This window comes from Pithys albifrons, chromosome 5 (assembly GCF_047495875.1).
Source record: "Pithys albifrons albifrons isolate INPA30051 chromosome 5, PitAlb_v1, whole genome shotgun sequence".
NCBI lineage: Eukaryota > Metazoa > Chordata > Aves > Passeriformes > Thamnophilidae > Pithys > Pithys albifrons.
In genome coordinates, this window is record NC_092462.1 from 72,519,815 (window position 1) to 72,540,199 (window position 20,385).

Below are 20,385 nucleotides of genomic sequence, written 5' to 3' on the forward strand. Positions count from 1 at the left end.
ATTTACTGAGCATAAAATACATACCAAATTTTAATAATAAATTACTAATAAAACCAGGAATACCTGGTTTAAAATTATCTAAGATTAAAGCAGAAATATTGAAGATAAAGGCATTAAACGTACTTTTGTGATCAATCACCTTCAAACAGGACTTGAAAGAAAAGGATCTACTAAGAAAGATATTTGTGAATTCTTCTTATTTCTACATAAATTATCTCTGAGAAGCAAAAGTGACAACTCTTTCCAAAAGTTTGCTGCTAATAACTCAGAGTAGGACAATGAACATGAGAACTAATTAAACATAATAGCTGAAGTGCTTCAAATAGGTAAAGAAATTACTTATATGTGAAGATATTTTGATTGAGAAAATACTCAGATTATTTACACTGCAGTTATTTGAAGCCCTAAGCCACAGAACACTGACTCTGAAATTGCAAGTAATAAAGTCTAAGAAGTGTTAAATAATAATGAAAAATCCTGTAAACTTAGTTTTAATACAGAAGAGTTATCTTGTCATATAATGCAGGGTTTAGGCACTTCATACCAAATACAAACTGATCTCAATCCATATGACTGACAGTGTAAAATAAATATTCTGTAATTTATTTTCACTACAAAATACAAACTTCCTTTCCTTTGCTGAGGTAACATACTGCCAGTATCAAAATCGAACTTTTTTCTCCACCACCTTTTTATTTATGACATGGTTTCACTAGTCTGTAATTTCTCTTGCTTTCTTGCTTGTAAAACACAAAGGTAAATTCAAAATCATCCCACCATCACAGCTGTAAATTTGGACCTCAGAAAATGTCATCTCTCTTGCAGCATTAGGTGGGAATAAATCTTATTCAACAGCTAAGCAGTGAGTTAGAAAATAGATAAAATAATAGTTTCAATCTCTGTATCCCCAGCAAGTCAGAAAAGAAAGTTTTCATTTCCTAAAATCAGAAAGATAAAATTTCCCAAAAAGGCTGTTTTTTCCACAGGTAATTGTGAACATAACACAATGCTATGGCTATACATCCCCCACCTGCATTCATGATTCCTGCAACATCATGGAAGTGGCACAGACTTTACCTGAGCAGAACAAGGATGAATATTCTCATAAAGACAGGGACAATATCAGAGCTCTCGCTTAGTCTTCCCCACGTTTATTTTCACTAAGCACAACGACTCCCTTTGCAATGAACAGCTGCCTTTTCCAGAAGGCAGCAGCAGCATCATCACTTTGGGACTGAGAAGTCACATGTTTTCTATCCCTGTTTGCCAAACCTTTGCTGTCCATAATGTGCAAAGTCCCACACAAAAGCCAGAGCACAGTCAGACCACAGAGGGATATTATTCCCAGGATCTTACCAAGGGACCTGTGAGCTGAGAGGGCCCTGAGCACCAGGCAGAATTCCTGAGATCCTGACCCACAATAATCGTGCAGGAAAAGCCATGGATGCAAGAAGAGATGCAGAAGACAAGCCCAGTCCAACACACCATGAGATGAACCACCTGCACTCACCTCCACTGTCAGCCCTAAATCCAGCAGGACTGAGCAGCTTCTGATTGCACGTGACAGATGCTTTTATTACAACCTTGTGAATTAATCCAAGTGAAGAGGACACCATTCCCCAATAATAATTTTAACAAATCCTTGCCCAAGCTCAGAATGACAGAGGGAAATGTTTTCAGAGACTGTCTGCAGGTTTGTTTTGTGGGTTTTTTTTCACTTTCTAAAGGATAATCCTCAAATGTGAGATAAGAAAAAATCATCAGACAGGCCTGGTAATGAAATTAGCAGTTAAACAATTAACTGTCAAGAAAGTTGCTTAGGCAGAACTGTATCTATTGCTGGAACAGAGACTGCAGCACTTTGCCTGCAGCTGAACTGACTGCTATCAACTGTCTTTGAAAGATGCTGTTTCCTCATCTTTGATTAACATAATTCATGATTCAAGTTGAATGTTAATGTTTCCAGGACACTGAGCTCCATCACCATCTTCATTTTTTGTCTTGTCTTCCTGACTTGCCAGACAAACATGACTTGACCATTGAGCTAACCCCAGATCTTGGTCACAAAACTAAACTGCCAGATTAATCAGACTTTGCATTATTTAGAACTATGCAACAAGATCTGCCAAGGACACTAGGGATAAAGACAATTTCTTTCCTCTATCCGCCACTCCACATGAGCACAAATAACTCCTTATAATTCCAGCCCATCATTAGCAAACACTCATTCCTCATTAAAAATAACACATATCAATGCCTGCCCTTTGCCTCTGCAGCCTGAGGAAATGGACCTGAATGAAAAGGCAAACTTGAGCCCTGTATGAGAATACCTTATTAAAAGCTCTGCAGACTGCATGGAGAAGCACTTCATTTGCCAAATCCTTGTGATACTCACATCAAACTCATTCAAAGCTGCTGCAAGCTCTCCTATGCCAGTGTGGCCCTTGTTCTCATCAGTGGGCGAGGTGGCCTGGGCAGCGTTGGAGATGCCAGCAATTGCTTCCTGCACCTGCTTGAAGACGTAGTCCCTGTTGGCCCTGGTGGCTGCCACGTCGGGGTGGCGCAGGAAGGCCTGGGACGCCGTGTAGAGCATCGTGGCGTTCTTCTTCAGAGCCCCGCGCGCTGCGGCCATCTCGTCCCTGCAGTGAGGGTCCTTCAGCTCCTGCACAGAACACAGCAGGTGTTACAGAACCACAGAATGGCTTGAGTTGGAAGGGACATTAACAAGCATCTTGTTCCCACCCCTTGCCATGGGCATGGATACCTTCCACCAGCCCAAGTTGCTCCAAGCACTGTCCAACCTGGCCCTGGACACTCCCAGGGATGGGACAGCCACAGCTTCTCTGCCCAACCTGTGCCAGGGCCTTCCCACCCTTACAGACAACAATTTCCTCACAATATCTGATCTAAACCTGCTCTCTTTCATCTTAAAACCCTTTCCTCTCTTCCTGTAAATAATCTTGTCTCATCTTCCTTGTCGCTCTCTCAGGTACTGGAAGGCTGCACTGAGTTCACCCCAAAGCTTTCTCTTCTCCAGGCTGAACAATCCCAATTCTCCCAGCCTTTCCTCTCAGCAGAGCTGCTCCAGCCCTCTGACCATCCTGGCACCTCCTCTGGACTCGCTCCAACAGCTCCATGTCCTGTGCTGGGACCCCAGAGCTGGAGGCAGCTCTGCAGGTGGGTTTCACCTGAGTGGGGGAGAGGGGCAGAATGCCCTCCCCTCACCTGCTGCCCACACTGCTTTGGATGCAGGATATGATTGGTATTTTGGGCTGCAAGTTCTAATTTATAGTTGTAAATGAAAGTGTTTGTGTTGGACTGCACTGCCTTAGGTATCCATGGATAAACACCATGTGGTGGTGGGAGGGAATCAACGGCAGAATCCCCCATAAGTCACAGAAAGAATTCCTCTCCTGCCCAAGAAAGTCCAGCCCTTCTGTGTAGCCACAGCTGTTACATTCTGCTCCCAGCATCCCACCAGAGTCCATGCACATCCCCTATGCAAAAACCCACAACCAATTGACATAAAATGTTCAAAATTACTCTTCCTGATCTGCTGAGTCCATAAAGGCAATGCAAGTGCAACAATCCTGTTTCAGCAATTGCCTTATTTTTCATAGTACTACAACCATTTCCTCTATAAAATCATCTTAAAACCACCTTTAAAAAACAACCAAAATGAAAATATTACATAGATGGTTATGGTTTTAGTTCTTAAAGAGTTATAAAATATGCCTCTCATTATTTTTAGCCTTCCCTTCACATTTTGTTCTATTCTTCATATCATGTAGTGTTTCTATATTTGGGATATTATGACATATACTTGTTTTGTTTCTCCTGACAACAAGAATCAGACATTGCACAATATGTTACCAGAATAAGAGGGTATCATTATTGTTATTTGATCCATGAATTTTTTTAATTAGAGGGTCTATCACACCACCCCTGATAGCCTTTCAAACATCGGTTAAAGTCCTAACAACATCCATAAGGAATAACAAAACATTATTACTTCCAGTTTAAAACTAGGAACAAAGAATTCTGGAGAGCTGCCTGGTTTATTTATGTTCACACACAGAATCTTTAGCAAACACTGAAAAACAAGCCAGAAATTCTGGATTGACTAATTACAACCACATATGCGTGACAGGTAACAGTTTTCAGAGAGAATTAAGTTTAAACTTTACCAGGCTACAAACCAGAGGACATGACATGAAAATGTATGAACACCTAAGCAGTAAGTTCTAATCCTGCCAAGATTTCCCAGTTATATGGAAAACCTTACCGGAATTATAAAATGCACCTTAAGAAGTAAGTTTTAAGAGATTTATAACTTGGATTTCTGTCGTATTTTCTTACCTCCAAAAAGAGCTTAAAAGATATAAACTTTCATTACCTTCCACATTCTTTTTCCCATATTTGTATTTCCACAGGGAAACTGTCTGAACACACAGAAAAGCATTGTTTATACAGTGACTAGCTTTTACATTTTTAACTTATTTAATTTCAGGATAACTCCAAAAATGCTATTTTTCATTAAAAAAAAACCCCACGATCATAATTCAGAAGTAAATTGCCACTACTGTAATTCAACCAATAAGGTAAATAGGCAGATGACTGTGGAAAGCCAGCTTTCCAAATCTGGTGTGCCAGGCAGTACAAAGATGACTTGTCCCTGAATTATTGGTGGCACTCAAATACAGCTGAAGGTGGACAGACCTTACACAAGTCCACAGTGACAGCACTGCCTTAAAAAGAACAGTGCTCAGGAGAAAGTTTTCTTCATTGTGAAGTTGTACAATGGCAGGCCTTGAATAAATGTTATCCTGACCTTCTGGGCTTCTTTTCAGCTGCCTTAGCAATGAGTACTTGGCTTTTTAAATAGCTGAAAATTAATAGTAATGGTTTTAAACACAAAGTAGATTTCTGTTCCTCATGAATTTGAATTGCACTGAACTACCCAAGAGCTTGTGCTTTAGCAGCTGTCAGAGCGACCTGAGAGCTGCAGAGGTTAGAATTAAATGGGAATAATCATCTCATGAAAACTATCCTTAACCTCTTGAATCACTGCCTTTTCACTCTTCAATCTGTTATTAACTGAAACCACTTGGAAAACACTCTTTAAGAAGCTGCACTTTTGAAAAGCTTCATCAAATCAAAAAATAATCACTGTGACTAAATCAGAGGCCACGACACAGAAATCGCTCCCTGCACATTTAAAACCAGGTTTGGCCATGAACTACAAGCCCTTTGGAAGCAAGGCAGATTTTGCCAAGGCCTCCTGCCCTCACCTGTTGTCTCCTGGCAGCCACATAGTTGAGTTTGACCATCTCCTTCCCAAACTCCTTGAAGCGATTCGCTAGATCTTGCTCATTCGTTGCATTTTTCACGGCTTCCAGAGCTTCCTCCACCTGCAACACAACCCAACAAACAGATGCGGCAGCATTTCACTCCAGCTGTACTTCTGACAAAGTCTGGAACTATTCCACCCAATGCTCTCCCCTGCATGGACCCAAATTAGCTTTTTTTTTTTTTTTTAAGTGGCTTTTTGACAGTCCCACTAACCTTAATTAATTTCTTTAATAGAGCAGCTGTCATTCTGCATTACTTTGCATTTACTGTGCTCTGGGATCATGTAAAACCAATCAATGTAAAAGGCACAACTCTATCAGTTTCCCCACTCACACCCATCAGATGAAATATTTAATATCTGTGGGGTTTAAAACAAAATAGATGAATATGTTCCTAATGTGTGGTACAGCCTTTATGGGAAAACAAGGGAAATTATGAATTCTGGTCAAGAAATAGCAATTAAAAAGGAAACTCAAACTTACTATTATGATTTAAATTTACCCTGATAAATCCAAAGCACTTGTGTGAAATAAATGACAACTTCAAACCAGAATGTCTTACTTCTTTTTTGCCAGCTTTACTTTTCAGTTACCCAACACTGAGAAAAGAGTCTACCCAAGGAAACACAGCTGCAGTTCCTCAGTCATGCTGAGCAGGCAAAGATATAAAACTCCAGTTGTGCCAACAAGTTAATCCACCAAATCTATTGTGAATCTTTACCTTATGCACAGCAAGAATATCTGAAGGAATGCAAGAGCAAAAGTTTGCAGCTCTCTGAATGCTAATAGGAATCTCTAAATTCAGCAGTAGCTGCTGTCTAATAATTTAGAAAGGCAGAAGTACATGCAAAACCTGCCTTTTTATTGGTTTAGTTGCTCTGTGTTTCCCTACCAGTGAGAGAGAATATTTTCATTTTGCGCTTTTACCTCCTTCCTGCAGATTTACCAAATTACAGGGCAGTGGAGTAGCAAACTCATACATTCCTATTGGAAAATGCATAATTCAAGTACATAAATTCATAGCTTTTATGTTGCAAATTATAAACCAAGTCTGAGACTTACAAGCTTACCCAGACTCTAAATTACCTCTTCTTTTCCTCTTAAAAAGAACAGCAGTGTTTAAATATGAACTGACTGCCTTCCCATTACCACAACTTACAAAGGCATCACTCTATCAACTAATTCCTTCTTGCAGAATTTCTTGCAAAAAACGAACATTTTCCTTTCATATCAAGAAGCATTTACATTAAACTACCTGCAATTTTCATCTTTAATATGTTTGCAGTGCTGAACACTGGCATGACAAACTGACACACCTTTTCCTAAGTCCTGCCAGCTTCATAATAAACAGAATTGCTGAAGAATTTGTGATAAATCCACTCTGATAATCAGTTTTCAAAAGCTGCTGATCATACTCTATCTTGTCAGTCAGGGCTCAAGCCCATGGAATTCCAAAATAAAGAAACTAGTTATGATTAGTGTTAGAAAAAGACAGGAGCACAAGCCCCTTTTTGATAATATTTTTATTTTATTATTATTATAATTTGTTTTTAACAAATTCATATTGGAGCAAGTTCTCAATTGCTGAGAAAACACTTCACCCAACTGTACAGATGTGCCCCTCTGATTAACTAGCAGGGAGTTAATTAAAATACTCATCATTCTCTGTGTACATGATCACATGCTGTATTGCTGCATGGGGATTTTTTATGAGAATTACAAAAGCTTCTGCAATAACCACTATTCCTAATTTTAGTAATGCAAAAACTAACCTGAACGCAGTGGCCAAGTGTCCTTCCAGAAAGCAGCTGCTTATATTCCCACTAAAATATTAATTAAAATGCACTATTTCCTGGGAAGTCTTTGACGTGCTTTCAGAGAAAACTGATCACAGTCCAACTCATTATAAATCAGGGTTCAGTACTTTGGCATGTAGAATTATTTTAGCTAATTAATTTTATGGTTAACTTATGTCTTTGAAAGTTATCTTTGAGTTAATATAAGATCTGTTTCTTCACCAATTTTGTAGAATATAACTTCTTTTTCTCCCTGGTAATTTCATTTTTATTTGTTTACAATTAGTTAGCATTACAAAATTAACACATTGACATGTTGAATCATCAGAAACAAATAACCCTTTTTAACCTGAACGTGAACATCAAAGTTAAGGTCCTTATGCTGAATTTTGCTGAAACACTCAGAGACTGATGGGCTTTTGAAAAGAGAATTCATAACAATATTGGGTAACTGCAGAGATTACAAACCACCCTGCCACACATTGCCCTTGCAAATCTAGGGTGCAAACTGTGTAAGTAAATACACCCACTTACAATGCAGTATTGGACATTTGTGTTGTACATAACACAGGGCTCTGCTGGAACAGCCAAAAGAAACCTCAGATGTGAGAACAATATTTCTCGCAGCCTGTGAGGGAGCTGCAATCCAAACCTCAAACATAATGTTCAGACAAAAACTGTTGTTTATGGCATTCAAGTGTTAGCCTTGCTAGTAAAAGCCTACTTGAACTACAGTTTCAGGGCCATTTTAGCAAGGAAAAATTCAAAGCATATTTGAGAGAGACACTGCTTACACTGCACGTAGCCAGGGCCACGTGCTGACAACCACAAGAGCAGCACTTTGTTCAGCAGAGCAGAGCTCACTGGAACCTGCACTGAAAAATCAGCCTTTTGCCTTGTGAAAACTGCTTTCCAACTGTTCAGGTTATCTGCACAGTTTGCAAGCTGAAGGGTTCTCACTGTTTTTCCAGAACATGTATCACTGTACAGCTGAATCTGTTAAAATACAAATTAAAACAGGAAAAATCCCTCCATCTCCTCTGTTGAACTCACACATTTAACTCTGCAGGCTTTAAATACTTTCTATGTGATTTTCTGCACAGTTTTGGTTTGTATCATAGTTTTTTGTTGATTTGTTTATGCAGCAATAGTTCAAAACTAGGGACAAAAATTTTCTAGTTTCAGTTTAAAAGTCTTTTAACACTCCTGTATGGTGGCAGCCAAAAGTGAATGCAAACTCATCCCAAATATCTGGCGATGTTTAACTCCTCTTTATTCTATTTTTCCTCTCTGATGACTGATTAGACTGCTATACTATTGTCTCACCCCAAATCAAACATTCAATCTTTGCATATCTGCAGAAGTCATGCAAACAAAAAAAGAAAAGCAGGTAACTACAGTACCCAAGCTCTGCCACAAGATAGCAATGCTTGGCAAGCACTGAAAGAGAGAAGATGGGAGGTGAGTAAATCCTTCTGCTCAGCTCAGAGCTGTTGAGCAGCCAAATTAGTCCAGTCATGAAGACATCTGACAAATTTTGAGTCTCCAAATACCAATTTCAGCAAAATCAGAAAATGAATGAGGCTAATACAGAAATATGTTACATCCTAGAAAAACCAGTGATGAGTACAAACTGTGGACAGTTTGTACAAACTGTGGACAGTCACATCCCTATCTGATTTATTCCTTATTTCTCCCCCCGCCTCAAGCATGCCAACCCAGCAGAGGGGGCGAGGAATGCCTACAATTTTGAGGTGTGCCAGGAGCCTCATGACGTCAGCCATGTCTGCCAGGATGAGCAGGCGGGTGACGGCGGAGAGCAGGGCGCGGGCGGCGCGCACCATCGTGCCCCTCTTCACCGAGGAGCAGGGGTCGTCGGCGAACTCCGACGAGGCCACGCGCATCGTCTCTCCTGCCGAGGGAAGCACAGGGGCAACTGCATCAGCACTGAACCTTGGGGTGGTTTGCAGAGAGTAAAGACAAGTAAAATAGGTGCTGTTAGGGAAAAAGTCGTTAAGAGTCACACAATGGTTTGGGTTGGGAAGGACATTAAAGAGCATCCGGTCTCAACACCTTCCACCAGCCCGGGCTGCTCCAAGCCCCATCCAAGCTGGCTTTGGACACTTCCAGGGATGGGGCAGACACAGCTTCTCTGCCCAACCTGTACCAGGGCCTGCCCACCCTCACAGACAAAAATTCCTTCCCAGTATCCCATCTAACTCTGGCCTCTTTTAGTTTGAAGTCATTTCCCCTCATCTCCTGTCCCTCCATCCCTTCTCCAAAGTTCCCTCTCCAGCACTTTGGAAACCCCTTCAGATATTGGAACACTGCAATTCGATCTACCCAAAGTCTTCTCTTCTCCCGGCTGAACAACCCCAACTTTCCCAGCTTGTCATCACAGATTTTACATTAAACCAATGAGACTTTATATTAACCAAAATTTTTCTATTGTTAAAAATAATCCTGTTTGTCTCCAGTGCAGAAGTGCAGAAAGTACTTCTAATGTGAAATTAAAGCATATTTCCATTGTTTTTAAGACCATTATAACAGCATTCAAAAAAAGACCCAGATGGCACAACTTCCCATAAGACAATCCAAATAGTGGGCGAGAGACTTAAGACAGCCACAGTGAATAATTCCCCTCAGAACTCTTCTCCTTATTGTATTTACCATTAGGACTACATGTTCATGTTACAGTTTGTGAGCAGTGTATCTTGGATGACAAGCTGATAACACAATTTCAGTAGAAAAATTCAAATAGCACATTTCTAAGGCTACATAACCCTTCTCAGCTTCCCAAAACATTGACAAAACTCTCGGAGGATTTCTTCGGAGGCAACAAACAAAAAATCATTGTCAGCCAAAGGGAAAACAAAATAAAATTTCTAAACATGCTTAAATGTTACACTGCTTTAGGCACCTGGTCTCTGAAGAGGAGGAGGAACACAGTTTGCTGTCCCTGCCTTCCCATGTATTCTACCTCTCTCCCAAAAATCACTGAAACTACGAGCAAGAAACTCTGAGACCAAAAAGATCCACGTAAAAAGACACACACACTTCAAATCAAATAGTTATTCAAAAAATTTATCAGCAAGTCTCGGCTGAGAGTGTGCTAAAAATTGAGAATGTAATTATTTTGTTGTTATTTTTATTTTTGAATCAGTGACTCAGAATATTTCATGCAAATGGAGAGGTTGAGAGCAACCACAGAATAGCTGTGTCCAGCAGGTGAATAAAAGTTAGATGTGAGTTTCCTAACCTGGGAAGTTGATCCCAGTGGATGAGTGGATTCACCAGTGCAACAACTGGGAAGGCATCATCTTCCCTTTGGTTATGTATTGAAGGAAATCAACTATCACAGTTTTGTGTAGAAAGGTTGCTCCAATTTGCACTCTCAGAGTATACTGAGCTCACTGAACCAAGGGGATACCCAAAACTGCCAGAAATCCCAGCAAGGCTTTCCCTTATTTAAGCCCTAAGTTGGATTCAGATGAGATGAAGTGATTCTAAGCATCCAGAAACAAAACTTTTGTATGTTAAAGTACAGAATTTTAGGAATACCCAAGAGGAAATGAAAGCCAAAGAATGAAAGATTTGGATTTTGGACTCAGATGCCTGCAGAGTAACTTCCTTTTTGGTACTGAAGAGATTTTACCATTTTCTGTCAAATTACCAGTCTGAAGCTTCAGATAAATATTTATATTGAAACATGAAAGAAGGAAATAATATTTGGTAACTGTTCAGTGGCACCAGGAAAGCAAGCAGGAAAATTACCCTCTTGATTATCCAAGGAAAAAAATTGAAAATCAACACTGGTGGAGAGAGAGAAAACACCAGTCAAAAACTGGAGGGTCAAAAACCAGTTTAAAAAGTTTGGATTACTTATTTAACCTTAGAAAGTCCAAGTTATGTGAAATAGATCTCAAAAATAATGAAGTACAAAGTATTAAATGGACATAATCAAAGATGCAAATGAAAAATGTATTAATATGAAAGTTCACAGCAGGTTGTTTAAAAATTACAAAGATCTAGGAGTTCATAATTTAAAATCTAATAGCCCAGAAAACTGGTGGCTATGGGGAGGACGCTCATCTGTCTCAGTGCCAATTAACAGATTTTAATCCTTGTACAGCAATGGTGTCAAACCACTTGTAGGTTAAAGGTAATGCTGGAGCTTCAGCTACTCCAATTATTTTTTCAGAGAAACCTCTTTATCTGGAAAAAGCCAACTCTACACTGAGTTATCCATTTCTTTCCAAATTCACTTCAAGTTGTTCTGTAATCTATATTAAATTACTCTCAGTGAAAATTAGGTCAATGCAAGAAACACAGACATCTGAAGTCATCAGGGCTCCTTCCCTGCCACTGCAGTCAGTCATGTCACAATGTAATTAATAATAATCTTAATATGGTAATAGCTACACTCAAAAACTTATCAAGCTTCCATCTTAGAAACAGCTCAGACATTTAACCCCAATTAATCCTATATGAAGCAGGAAACTGATTCAAAAATGAACTCCAGGAATCTGACAGATTCTTTCCATTAGAGACACTTTAATGCCACACTGCCTGTATTTATAGATAATTTACATCCACTTCTTCTCATGCCCCATTTGTCCTTCAATTTAACTGAGTGTTCTTCTCCCACCCTTATTTTGTGCACTTTGTGATGAGCCCTGAGAGATGAAGGGCAGTATTTCTGTCCCTCTAATTGCACACAATATCCATTCCTATAATCATTCCAGCAGCTCCAGCTAACAATTCTGTTCCTGTAGTGCAAATGGTGAGAACTGTAGGTTTCTAGGACACATCATCTGCAGCTGTGAGAAATCCTTCACAGAATCATAGAATATCCTGGGCTGGAAAGGACCTGCAGGGATTATGAGTCCAACACTGGCCCTGCAAAGGACAATCCCAACAATCCCATCATGTTCCTGGGAGCATTGTCAAAACACTCCTGGAGCTCTGGCAGCCTTGGTGTTGTGCCCACTGCCCTGGGAAGCCTGTTCAGTGCCCAACCACCCTCTGGGGGAAGAACCTTCTCCTAATACCCAACCTAAATTTTCCCTGTCAGAAAGTTATTTAAAACTAATAGTGAGATTCAGCTTCATTCCCAAATCTGAATTACTACCAGTAAACACCTGCAGGGAGGGAGCAGAGAGGACAGAGCCAGGCTCTTCCCAGTGGTGCCCAAGGGCAGGACAGGGGAAAATGGGCACACATCAAGACACAGGAGGGTCCCTCTGAACATCAGGGCACACATTTAGACTGAGAGAGTAACCAAGCACTGGCACAGGTCACCCAGGGATGTTGTGGAATCTCCATCCCTGGAGATATTCCAAACCTGTCTGGACACAGTCCTGGCACTTGGCTTTGTGTGGCTCTGCAGGGAGTTGACCGGAGGATCTCCAGAGGTTCCTTCCAACCTCAGCCATTCTCTGCTTCCATGAACCTGACTAATGACTAAAAGATGTGTCCACAGTTATTATTTGGCTTCTGGGATCTTGAGAAGTTTCAAACCCACAGCTACCACCTCCCAACGTCCCAATCAAACCACTTCCCCTGCCCTGATGGGATTTAAATGGAGGACTTACTCTGTGTATCCTTCCTTGAGGGGTGATGCAGGATTTAGTAATAGTCACTTCCTAATAATAAAGTTACATTACCTAGAAATGGAGTTTTTTAGACCTGATTCTCAAATAAAGAAAAACCTTTTCCCTCAGTTTTTCAAAATACAATGTTTTGGTTTGGATATTAAATTCGGGTATTCAAAAAAAAAGAGTAATAAAAATGTTTTTGCATGTATTTAAGCACAATCACATGCACAAGGAGTCACCTGGTAACCTGGGTGAGGTCTCTCAAGTACTCCAAGCTTAAAGACTGCCTTTAAAAAGGTCTCAACAGCTGATTGCAAAGGTCACCCCAAAAAAGGTTACTGGCACTTCTGGAATCATAAGCAGATTTAAAGGTAAACATTAACCTATAAAACAAGGAATGAACTAAGGCTTTTAATGGTTCATACACAGAGAAAATGTCATTTTCCCAAAGCCTTGAAGTGTTTTAAAATAGAGGTAGAAGAAAGGCTCAAAGCAGCAATCCAGAGAACAGCTCTGTCAGTGAGGGATGTTGACAACACTGCAAACAACTGGAAATAATTAGCAGAACAATGACAAATTGATTGGATGCACCACTCCTGAGCAGTTCTCAGATGGAAGAAAATAATAAGCTGTGGTCTAATTAATCAATCTCTTTTAGATTTTGGGTTTTTTTGTTCTATGTGTCCAAGATTAAAAAGACGTGACAACTGATCCACAATCTAATTAAAGTATTTTAGAGCACTCTCCTTGTAATTAGAGCAAAAGGATTGTTGTGAAGTGTTGCCGACCAGGCTCTAGTGAGACCGCACATACCAATATGATGTTCAAGCAAATCCCAAGTTTATTCAAAAACACAGGTATATATCACCTCAAGTGACCCCGCCCCAGGTAGAATGGTCTGACTCCAATTGGTTGAGGCTGGAAACATGTCCTTTTAAGGTGAAAATGAAACTTGTAAGGTGGTCTTTCAGACCCACCAAAATCAGGGCTGCAACAGTGAAGCTGTTCCAAATTATAATATAGAGACACAAACTGAGTTGCAGATTCCATATGAACAGTGGTGATGATACTAAATGATGATATGAAAGAGCTGAATAACCCCATAATTGCTAATAGTGCATAATAGTATAAGGAGGTTTTTAGTTCTTTCTTCATGCATGCTGTCTCATTAGTCAAACAATCAAAAGCAAACCCTTCAGGATGCAAAGATCTACCATTTTATCCCCTTTAGACTTGTCTACAAACTCACCCAACAGAGCAGGACCACCTTCTGCCCATCCCAGTTTACACGTCAACACTCCAGTTTCTGGTCCTGGATGGCTGGTTCGCCAGTGTCTATGCAACACTTTTTAATCCATTCTCCACAACTGAAAACAGTTCATTTCAGTATTAACCTCCATTTGACATCGTTAAAATGTGGGAAGAAATTTGTAGAGTATTTTCATCCTGTATCCTCACTAAATACAAATATGCCTCAAAAATCCAATTCAAAATTCCAAAAGCTTCATACAAAAGGCTGTTAAATTTTCAGCTCCCTTTTCCTGATACTTTTCTTCTACATCTTTACTGCCATATCCCCTGAACTCATTTCCCCAAGCTGGGATTTTGTTCTCCATCTGTGGCAGAATGACCACTGTTCTCATCATACTAATGGATTTCAAGGCCAGAAAAGGCCATCCGTGATGGAGCCTGATCTTTTCCCCTCACATTCCAGCTGCTGGAGCTGTGTCTCTCTGGAATTCACTGTACAGACCACCTCATTCCCATACATTTGACTCACTTTACATTTGACATTTAGACAGAGGCAATGGAAGATGAGTCACTCTGCATTTTAAAGCACAATGGATATCCTTAAATCTAGGATGTATTTTACATTCAATCCGTTCTTTTAGATCCAACACCTCATCATTCACTTCCTACACCATCAAAATATGTAATTTTAATTAACCAAACTAATTCCTCCTAAGAGACAGTAAAATAGCAAGAATACAGAACTTTAACATATTTAGCCACGTATCTATGACAATTGAAGACAATTATTCCACCAATGTTACATTTTAGAAAGAACTTTTCTAATTAATAGCCAGACTAATAGTGGATTTGAAACATCAATGATGCACTTAAGTACAATAAAACACTAATTGATTTTCAATTCAAAAGTAAAGTGTTTGGGATGTGAGAAACATTAACATTTTAATGTTACTCTGTGTGCAGCTCTCAGCTACTCCCTGGTAGGTGCAGAACTGCAACAAGAAGCACACTGAAAATTATTAGAATAGTTCATCACCTGAACAAGACACTACAGTGAAAAGTGTTAGGAAAAGTTGCCATCTTTTTGGTGAACCGCACATGGTAAATTTATTAAAATCATCATTGTAAAAAAGGACTAAAATGAATGTAACTGACAAAGAAATATCTGTGAGTCCTAGTGATTAAAGTCTTGAATTTAAACATTTAACTGGTTTCTGCATAACAAGTCATTAATTTAAAGTAACCTGTGATTAATAAACTTGTGTGAACTGTACCAGGATAGAAAGGAAGAACATTTCAAAGTACACAGTTTCCCAACATGCACAGAGGGGGAAGCACTCCAAGAAAACGACTGTGGCATTCAGCATTAGGCATAGATTCCATCCTTCTAGATATCTCTTTCATCCTGAGCCCTGAAGGGGCTGACAAATATTGTACAGCCAAGCAAGTTCGAGGGCACATTCTATCTATGCCCAAGGCACTGGGAACTAAGCTCCAAATCATAATTAGAATCAGTTCCATCACTCCCTATTATCACACTAATAAAAAATGCCCAATGAAGAGTTTAGCTGAAATTGATATTTTTTGGAGATAAACCCCAGTTCAAAGGGTTGATATTTTCCAGCAAGATGCATTTTCATCATAACATTTATAAAAATCCTCAGTGATCTGTGAGAACACAGGGAGCAGCAAGTTGCCAGTGTCAGCTCATAGGAAGGATTTGTGATGAGACTGAGCAGCCCAGTGGATTATCAGCTCTCTAGTTGGTTTAAGGATCAGATTTATAGCTCTGCTTTTCCTTACACTTAGATCCTACCTGTGAATGAAGGCATTAAAAAGAGAAGCAGGGAGCACCTGGCTGTGTTTCCAAGTCCCACTGTAACCTGGATTAATACAAGAGGAATTACTCCCTGTGATCACCCAGAATTCTGAGGAGACTGAGAAAAATGGGCACATCATGAAAGTTGTGGAGACATATGGCATATTCTTAACATTAGTGCTAAAATACTGGGGATAAACATGGCTAAAAGTTTTAAAAAAACCTTTCCACAAACCCAGGTGGGATTAAGAGAACAGGCATATTAATGTCAGACAATTTATGGGTTTGAGGCCAACGGAAAAGTAACAAGAAAAATTTAAACACAAAGATTGAAAAAGGTTCTCCAGTGTGACAAAGCACAAGAAAGGAGAAAAGCAGACCAAGGAGAGTCATCAGCACACTGAAAGTGCATGGATTGGCTTATGGTAAGAAAAGCATGAGAAAGCCAACGAAGAATACAAGGAGAGCATCTGCAGGTTTACACAGAGCAAGAGATAGAAGGTACAACAACACTTTTAAAGAAGTATTTAATTTCTACTATTTGTTCACATAATCTGTGCACAGTTTGTATGACGAGCTACATTTGAGACCCAACACGACAAAAGAACATATCAGGGATTTCTGAAATCATGCTCCAACAATCAGCCCCCAGGAAAATTAAGTTAATCTTTCCAAAATTGGCAATTACATTTAAAAATTGAGAATTACATTTTCAAAGCCTATAGCAATTTTGACCCAAATCTTTACTTGGTGACATTTTCATAATCTAACACTTTATTGCCATTTTCAGTGGGAGTTCATAAACATGCATTAACAACCATGCATTAATAGAAGAGCCCCTTATTAATTATTCACATTGCTTGAAAGTTTAAAAACTGCAAGAGCTTCAGCCTGTGAATTTACATTCCAGTGCAGGGACCAAAACACAGAGCTGACCACCCCCAACCCACAGAATGTTATGTACAATCAAAGGTTCATGAACAAAAGATGATTTTCATTAGCTTTTTAATGTGAACAGAAAGAAATGATCATTGGGGAAAGTCTGTACAGATAATAGAGAAAAGTAGGGCTGAGCATTAGGTGTGTCCTGAGATCCTTGGGCATGGCAGAAGGAAGGCTGAGGACAATCAGGGCTGGATGTGGCTCTGAGCAACTTGGGAGGGTGGAAGGTGACCCCATGGCAGGGGCTGGAATGGGATGATCTTTAAGGTCCCTTCCAACCCAAACCATTCCATGATTCCATGATCCTTCATCCTCTACTGGTGCAGGGGAAAGTTACAAAGGGTGAGGAAAAGGTTAATGCCTTCTCTGCCTCAGTCTCCAATGGGCAGACCACCTGTCCTTCAGGTACTCCTAAGCAGAAGGACAGGGATGGGGAGCAGAAGGAAGCCCCAAAATCAGCCCTCCTCCTGTTATTAATGTATTTATAAAAAAATTCTTTCTTGTCTTATATGGCAGTATCCAGGTTTCAGCTCTAGTTGGGCTCTGGCCGTTCTTTCTCCCTGCATGACTTCAAAACATTCCTGTAGCCCCCCTGGGCTGTCTGCCCCTTCTCACAAAGGGCACAAACCCTCCTGATTGCACTGAGTTCAAGCCAAACTCTCTGTTCACACAGACCAGTCGTAAATAAATAAAATTAAGAGCAATTTGAAACCATAAGGTCCAGAGGAAACAGGTGAAAGGGAGTAGGGGTGATACAGTTTGTGAAGAAAAAAACATGTATTTCCTAAAATACCACAGAAACCACATAATATGAAGAGAGATTACAAGTTGACTTATTTACAGCAAAACCACTAAAAAATTTAAAATAACAAAATACAATAAGCCAACACAAGTCTGAAAGTCAATTGGAACAATTACAGATGAATGAGATTTATAAACATCCCAGATTCAAATCATGGAGAGTCTAGACTTTTATTTTTAGTAGATATAAAAATAATTCTACATTCTATTGGCACTACAAAACAGGCTTCTTTTTCATTTTCATGGATAGACAGCAGTCAGAATATCTTGCTCATCTAAAGTTTAAAAATAATTCTTCTTTGATAAAAGGATTAAAACAGAGAACAAGATAGCTGGAGAGCAGAATATTATAATTTGACACTTCTCAGAGGAAAGCAGTGCCTGTTATTTGATTATACCATTTTATATTCCCTCACTCTGTAAAGTATTACTGGCCTTTGTGGTATGTGAAAAATGTACTTCAGACACAAACGTGTTCCAAATGGTAAATGGAGAGGCAATAAATTAAAGCCCTTTATATATTGACTGAGCATCTTTCAGGATTCAGATATTAGGAAGCGTATTTCAAATTTTTATGCTGTCACTTTTAATACTTCTCTCATCAACTACCACTTTCTGAAGCCGTATCTAGAATTAAAGCCTAATCTGTATGGGAGAATGAAGCTTTCATACAACTTTTGAAGTTGGGTGACTACCAGGGAAAATGCAGTCCAAAAAAAAGAACACAGAGCAAAACAAACTGAGGGCAAAGAGACCTGGGAAGGGGCAAAGAAGACTTCCAGATAAAGTTTGGTGCTCCAAGGACTGCTTGTATCTTCTCATTAAATGTCACTGGGCAATCATGGAATGGTTTGGGCTGGAAGGGATCTCAAAGACCATCCAGTCCCACCGCCTGCCATGGGCAGGGACACCTTCCACCAGCCCAGGGTGCTGCAAGCCCTGTCCAGCCTGGCTTTGGACACTCCCAGGGATGGGGCAGCCACAGCTTCTCTGCCCAACGTGTGCCAGGGCCTGCCCACTCTCACAGTAAAGAATTCCTCCCTGGTATCCAATCCAAGCCTGACCTCCTTCAGCTTAGGGCCATTCCCCCTTGTGAGGAAGCAGAAATACTCTTGGTAACATGGATCACAACCCAAGGTGCCCCCATTGTGATTAATCACAGCAGTGTTTATATTTACATTCTGAATACAGAAAAAATGACTTTTTTAACGTGAAAAGGTATTTTACCACTTCCTTTACAAAACTTGCTCAGCAGTTGTGTAAGTTGCTCAGTAACTCTTTTCTTCCTCTGTAATCATCACAATATCACTTGAAATTTGCCAGTTAGTTTTTGAATGACTGAAAATTCATCATTCAGCCCAGCAAGGGGGGAAGGGCTGGAGAGGTGGAAACAACAGGACATGACATAAGGGTGGTGGTGCAGAAGGAAACCTGCCTTTCCCTTTGGGTGAAGGTTGGCTTTGTAACACACCCCATATTATCCATCAGCCCTTTGTTTGGTGCTCACAGCACTGATCAGTAAGCATCTGGACAACTCTCCCAGGGACATGGTGGGATCCTTTGGGGTGTCCTGGGCCAGAAGCTGAACAGGATGACCCTGGCAGGTTCCTTCCAGCTCAGGATATTTTATGATTTAAAGGAATGCAACTGAAGCATGGAGCAATGGCCAAACCTCAAGCCCGGATCCTTGATCTTCTCCCTTCAAAAAGCTGCTTCCCAATTTAAATACCCAAGACAAAGTCCCTGCACTGCTCCAGATCTCCCAGCAGCTCTCCTGTCCATCACTACATCAGCCAGTAGGTCACACTCTCAGTCCCTCTGCTCTGTAAAAACTGCCCTTCCTGGTGGTGGAAGTTTTAGAGGACACCCACACAGGGTCACCTGAGGTCACTTCACTGCCAAGCAAAAAGGAATCTCCTTCCAAATACTTTTGACCCAATGGACTAAAATAACTGATTTTCTAATTTTCCACTTCAAAAGATGAATCAAACTTGTCCTTTTCTTTCTTTTCAACGTTGCACTGAAGAAAAATAATTTCAGTTGAGAATTTCTGACCAGTGAACGAACAGAGATTTCATTTCCAGCCCTCAGCTGGGATCCAGATGATGTTCCACCAGCACAGGAATCAGAACAGCTTCAAAAGGACAGGCTGAGATGCTGTGTAGTGTCATGGTAACTGTTCTTCTGAGGGGTCAGACTTCAGTTCAAATCTTTGCCCTGAATTACACACAGAGGGCACTTAAACAGAGATTCCACGAAAGCCAGAAAATCCTCCAGCAGAACATTGCTCCTGGTTATCTCAAATCTTAATTGAAAAGGCTGCACAGCAAATGCTGCTGGGGATTACTCACTGTGGATCAAGTTTGGGAATTACTGCTGGAAGAGAGAACAGAGCAAGAGAACTGCCTGTGGTGCCTCTCCCAATTTATAAGACCTTTTTTTTTAAATTTTTTATGTTTTATTTAAATCTTAGTGAAACCATTTTCCAAATTTGACCTGAATTCACAAATTTCATGCATACCAATACTACACAGTGATGGGTGGTGGAGTTAAATATTTACTGCAAAATATGGCCTAGTTACAATCCCTTGAGAGGGATTTCTTAACTGTGCTGTATTTCCGCAATCCTTTCTTAAATAAAACCTTTCTTAACAGCAATATTGCTTCTAAAAAAACCCGAACAAGTAGTAATTGGAGGATCTGAGTTTAGAACTCAAACATTTCTGGAGGACACACTATTTGTGTAACTTGCAATTTAAAGTATAATTTAATTTTTTTGATAACTGTCAGAAGTTGACATTTTATAGCAAATTTGTTCTTCCCTGATA

General features: G+C 40.0%; 1 protein-coding gene across 3 annotated transcripts in view; it reads right to left on the reverse strand.

Annotated features, from left to right (window-relative positions):
• CTNNA2 (catenin alpha 2) overlaps nt 1–20,385 on the reverse strand; it is a 511,524-nt gene that overhangs the window by 382,540 nt on the left and 108,599 nt on the right. For all 3 annotated transcript variants that reach the window (XM_071557036.1, XM_071557037.1, XM_071557038.1), the window contains 3 exons: nt 8,893–9,059; nt 5,292–5,411; nt 2,396–2,662 (listed from right to left, as the gene is read on the reverse strand). In XM_071557036.1, the coding sequence (XP_071413137.1) occupies nt 2,396–2,662; nt 5,292–5,411; nt 8,893–9,059 (554 nt within the window). The remainder of the gene's footprint in view (nt 1–2,395; nt 2,663–5,291; nt 5,412–8,892; nt 9,060–20,385) is intronic.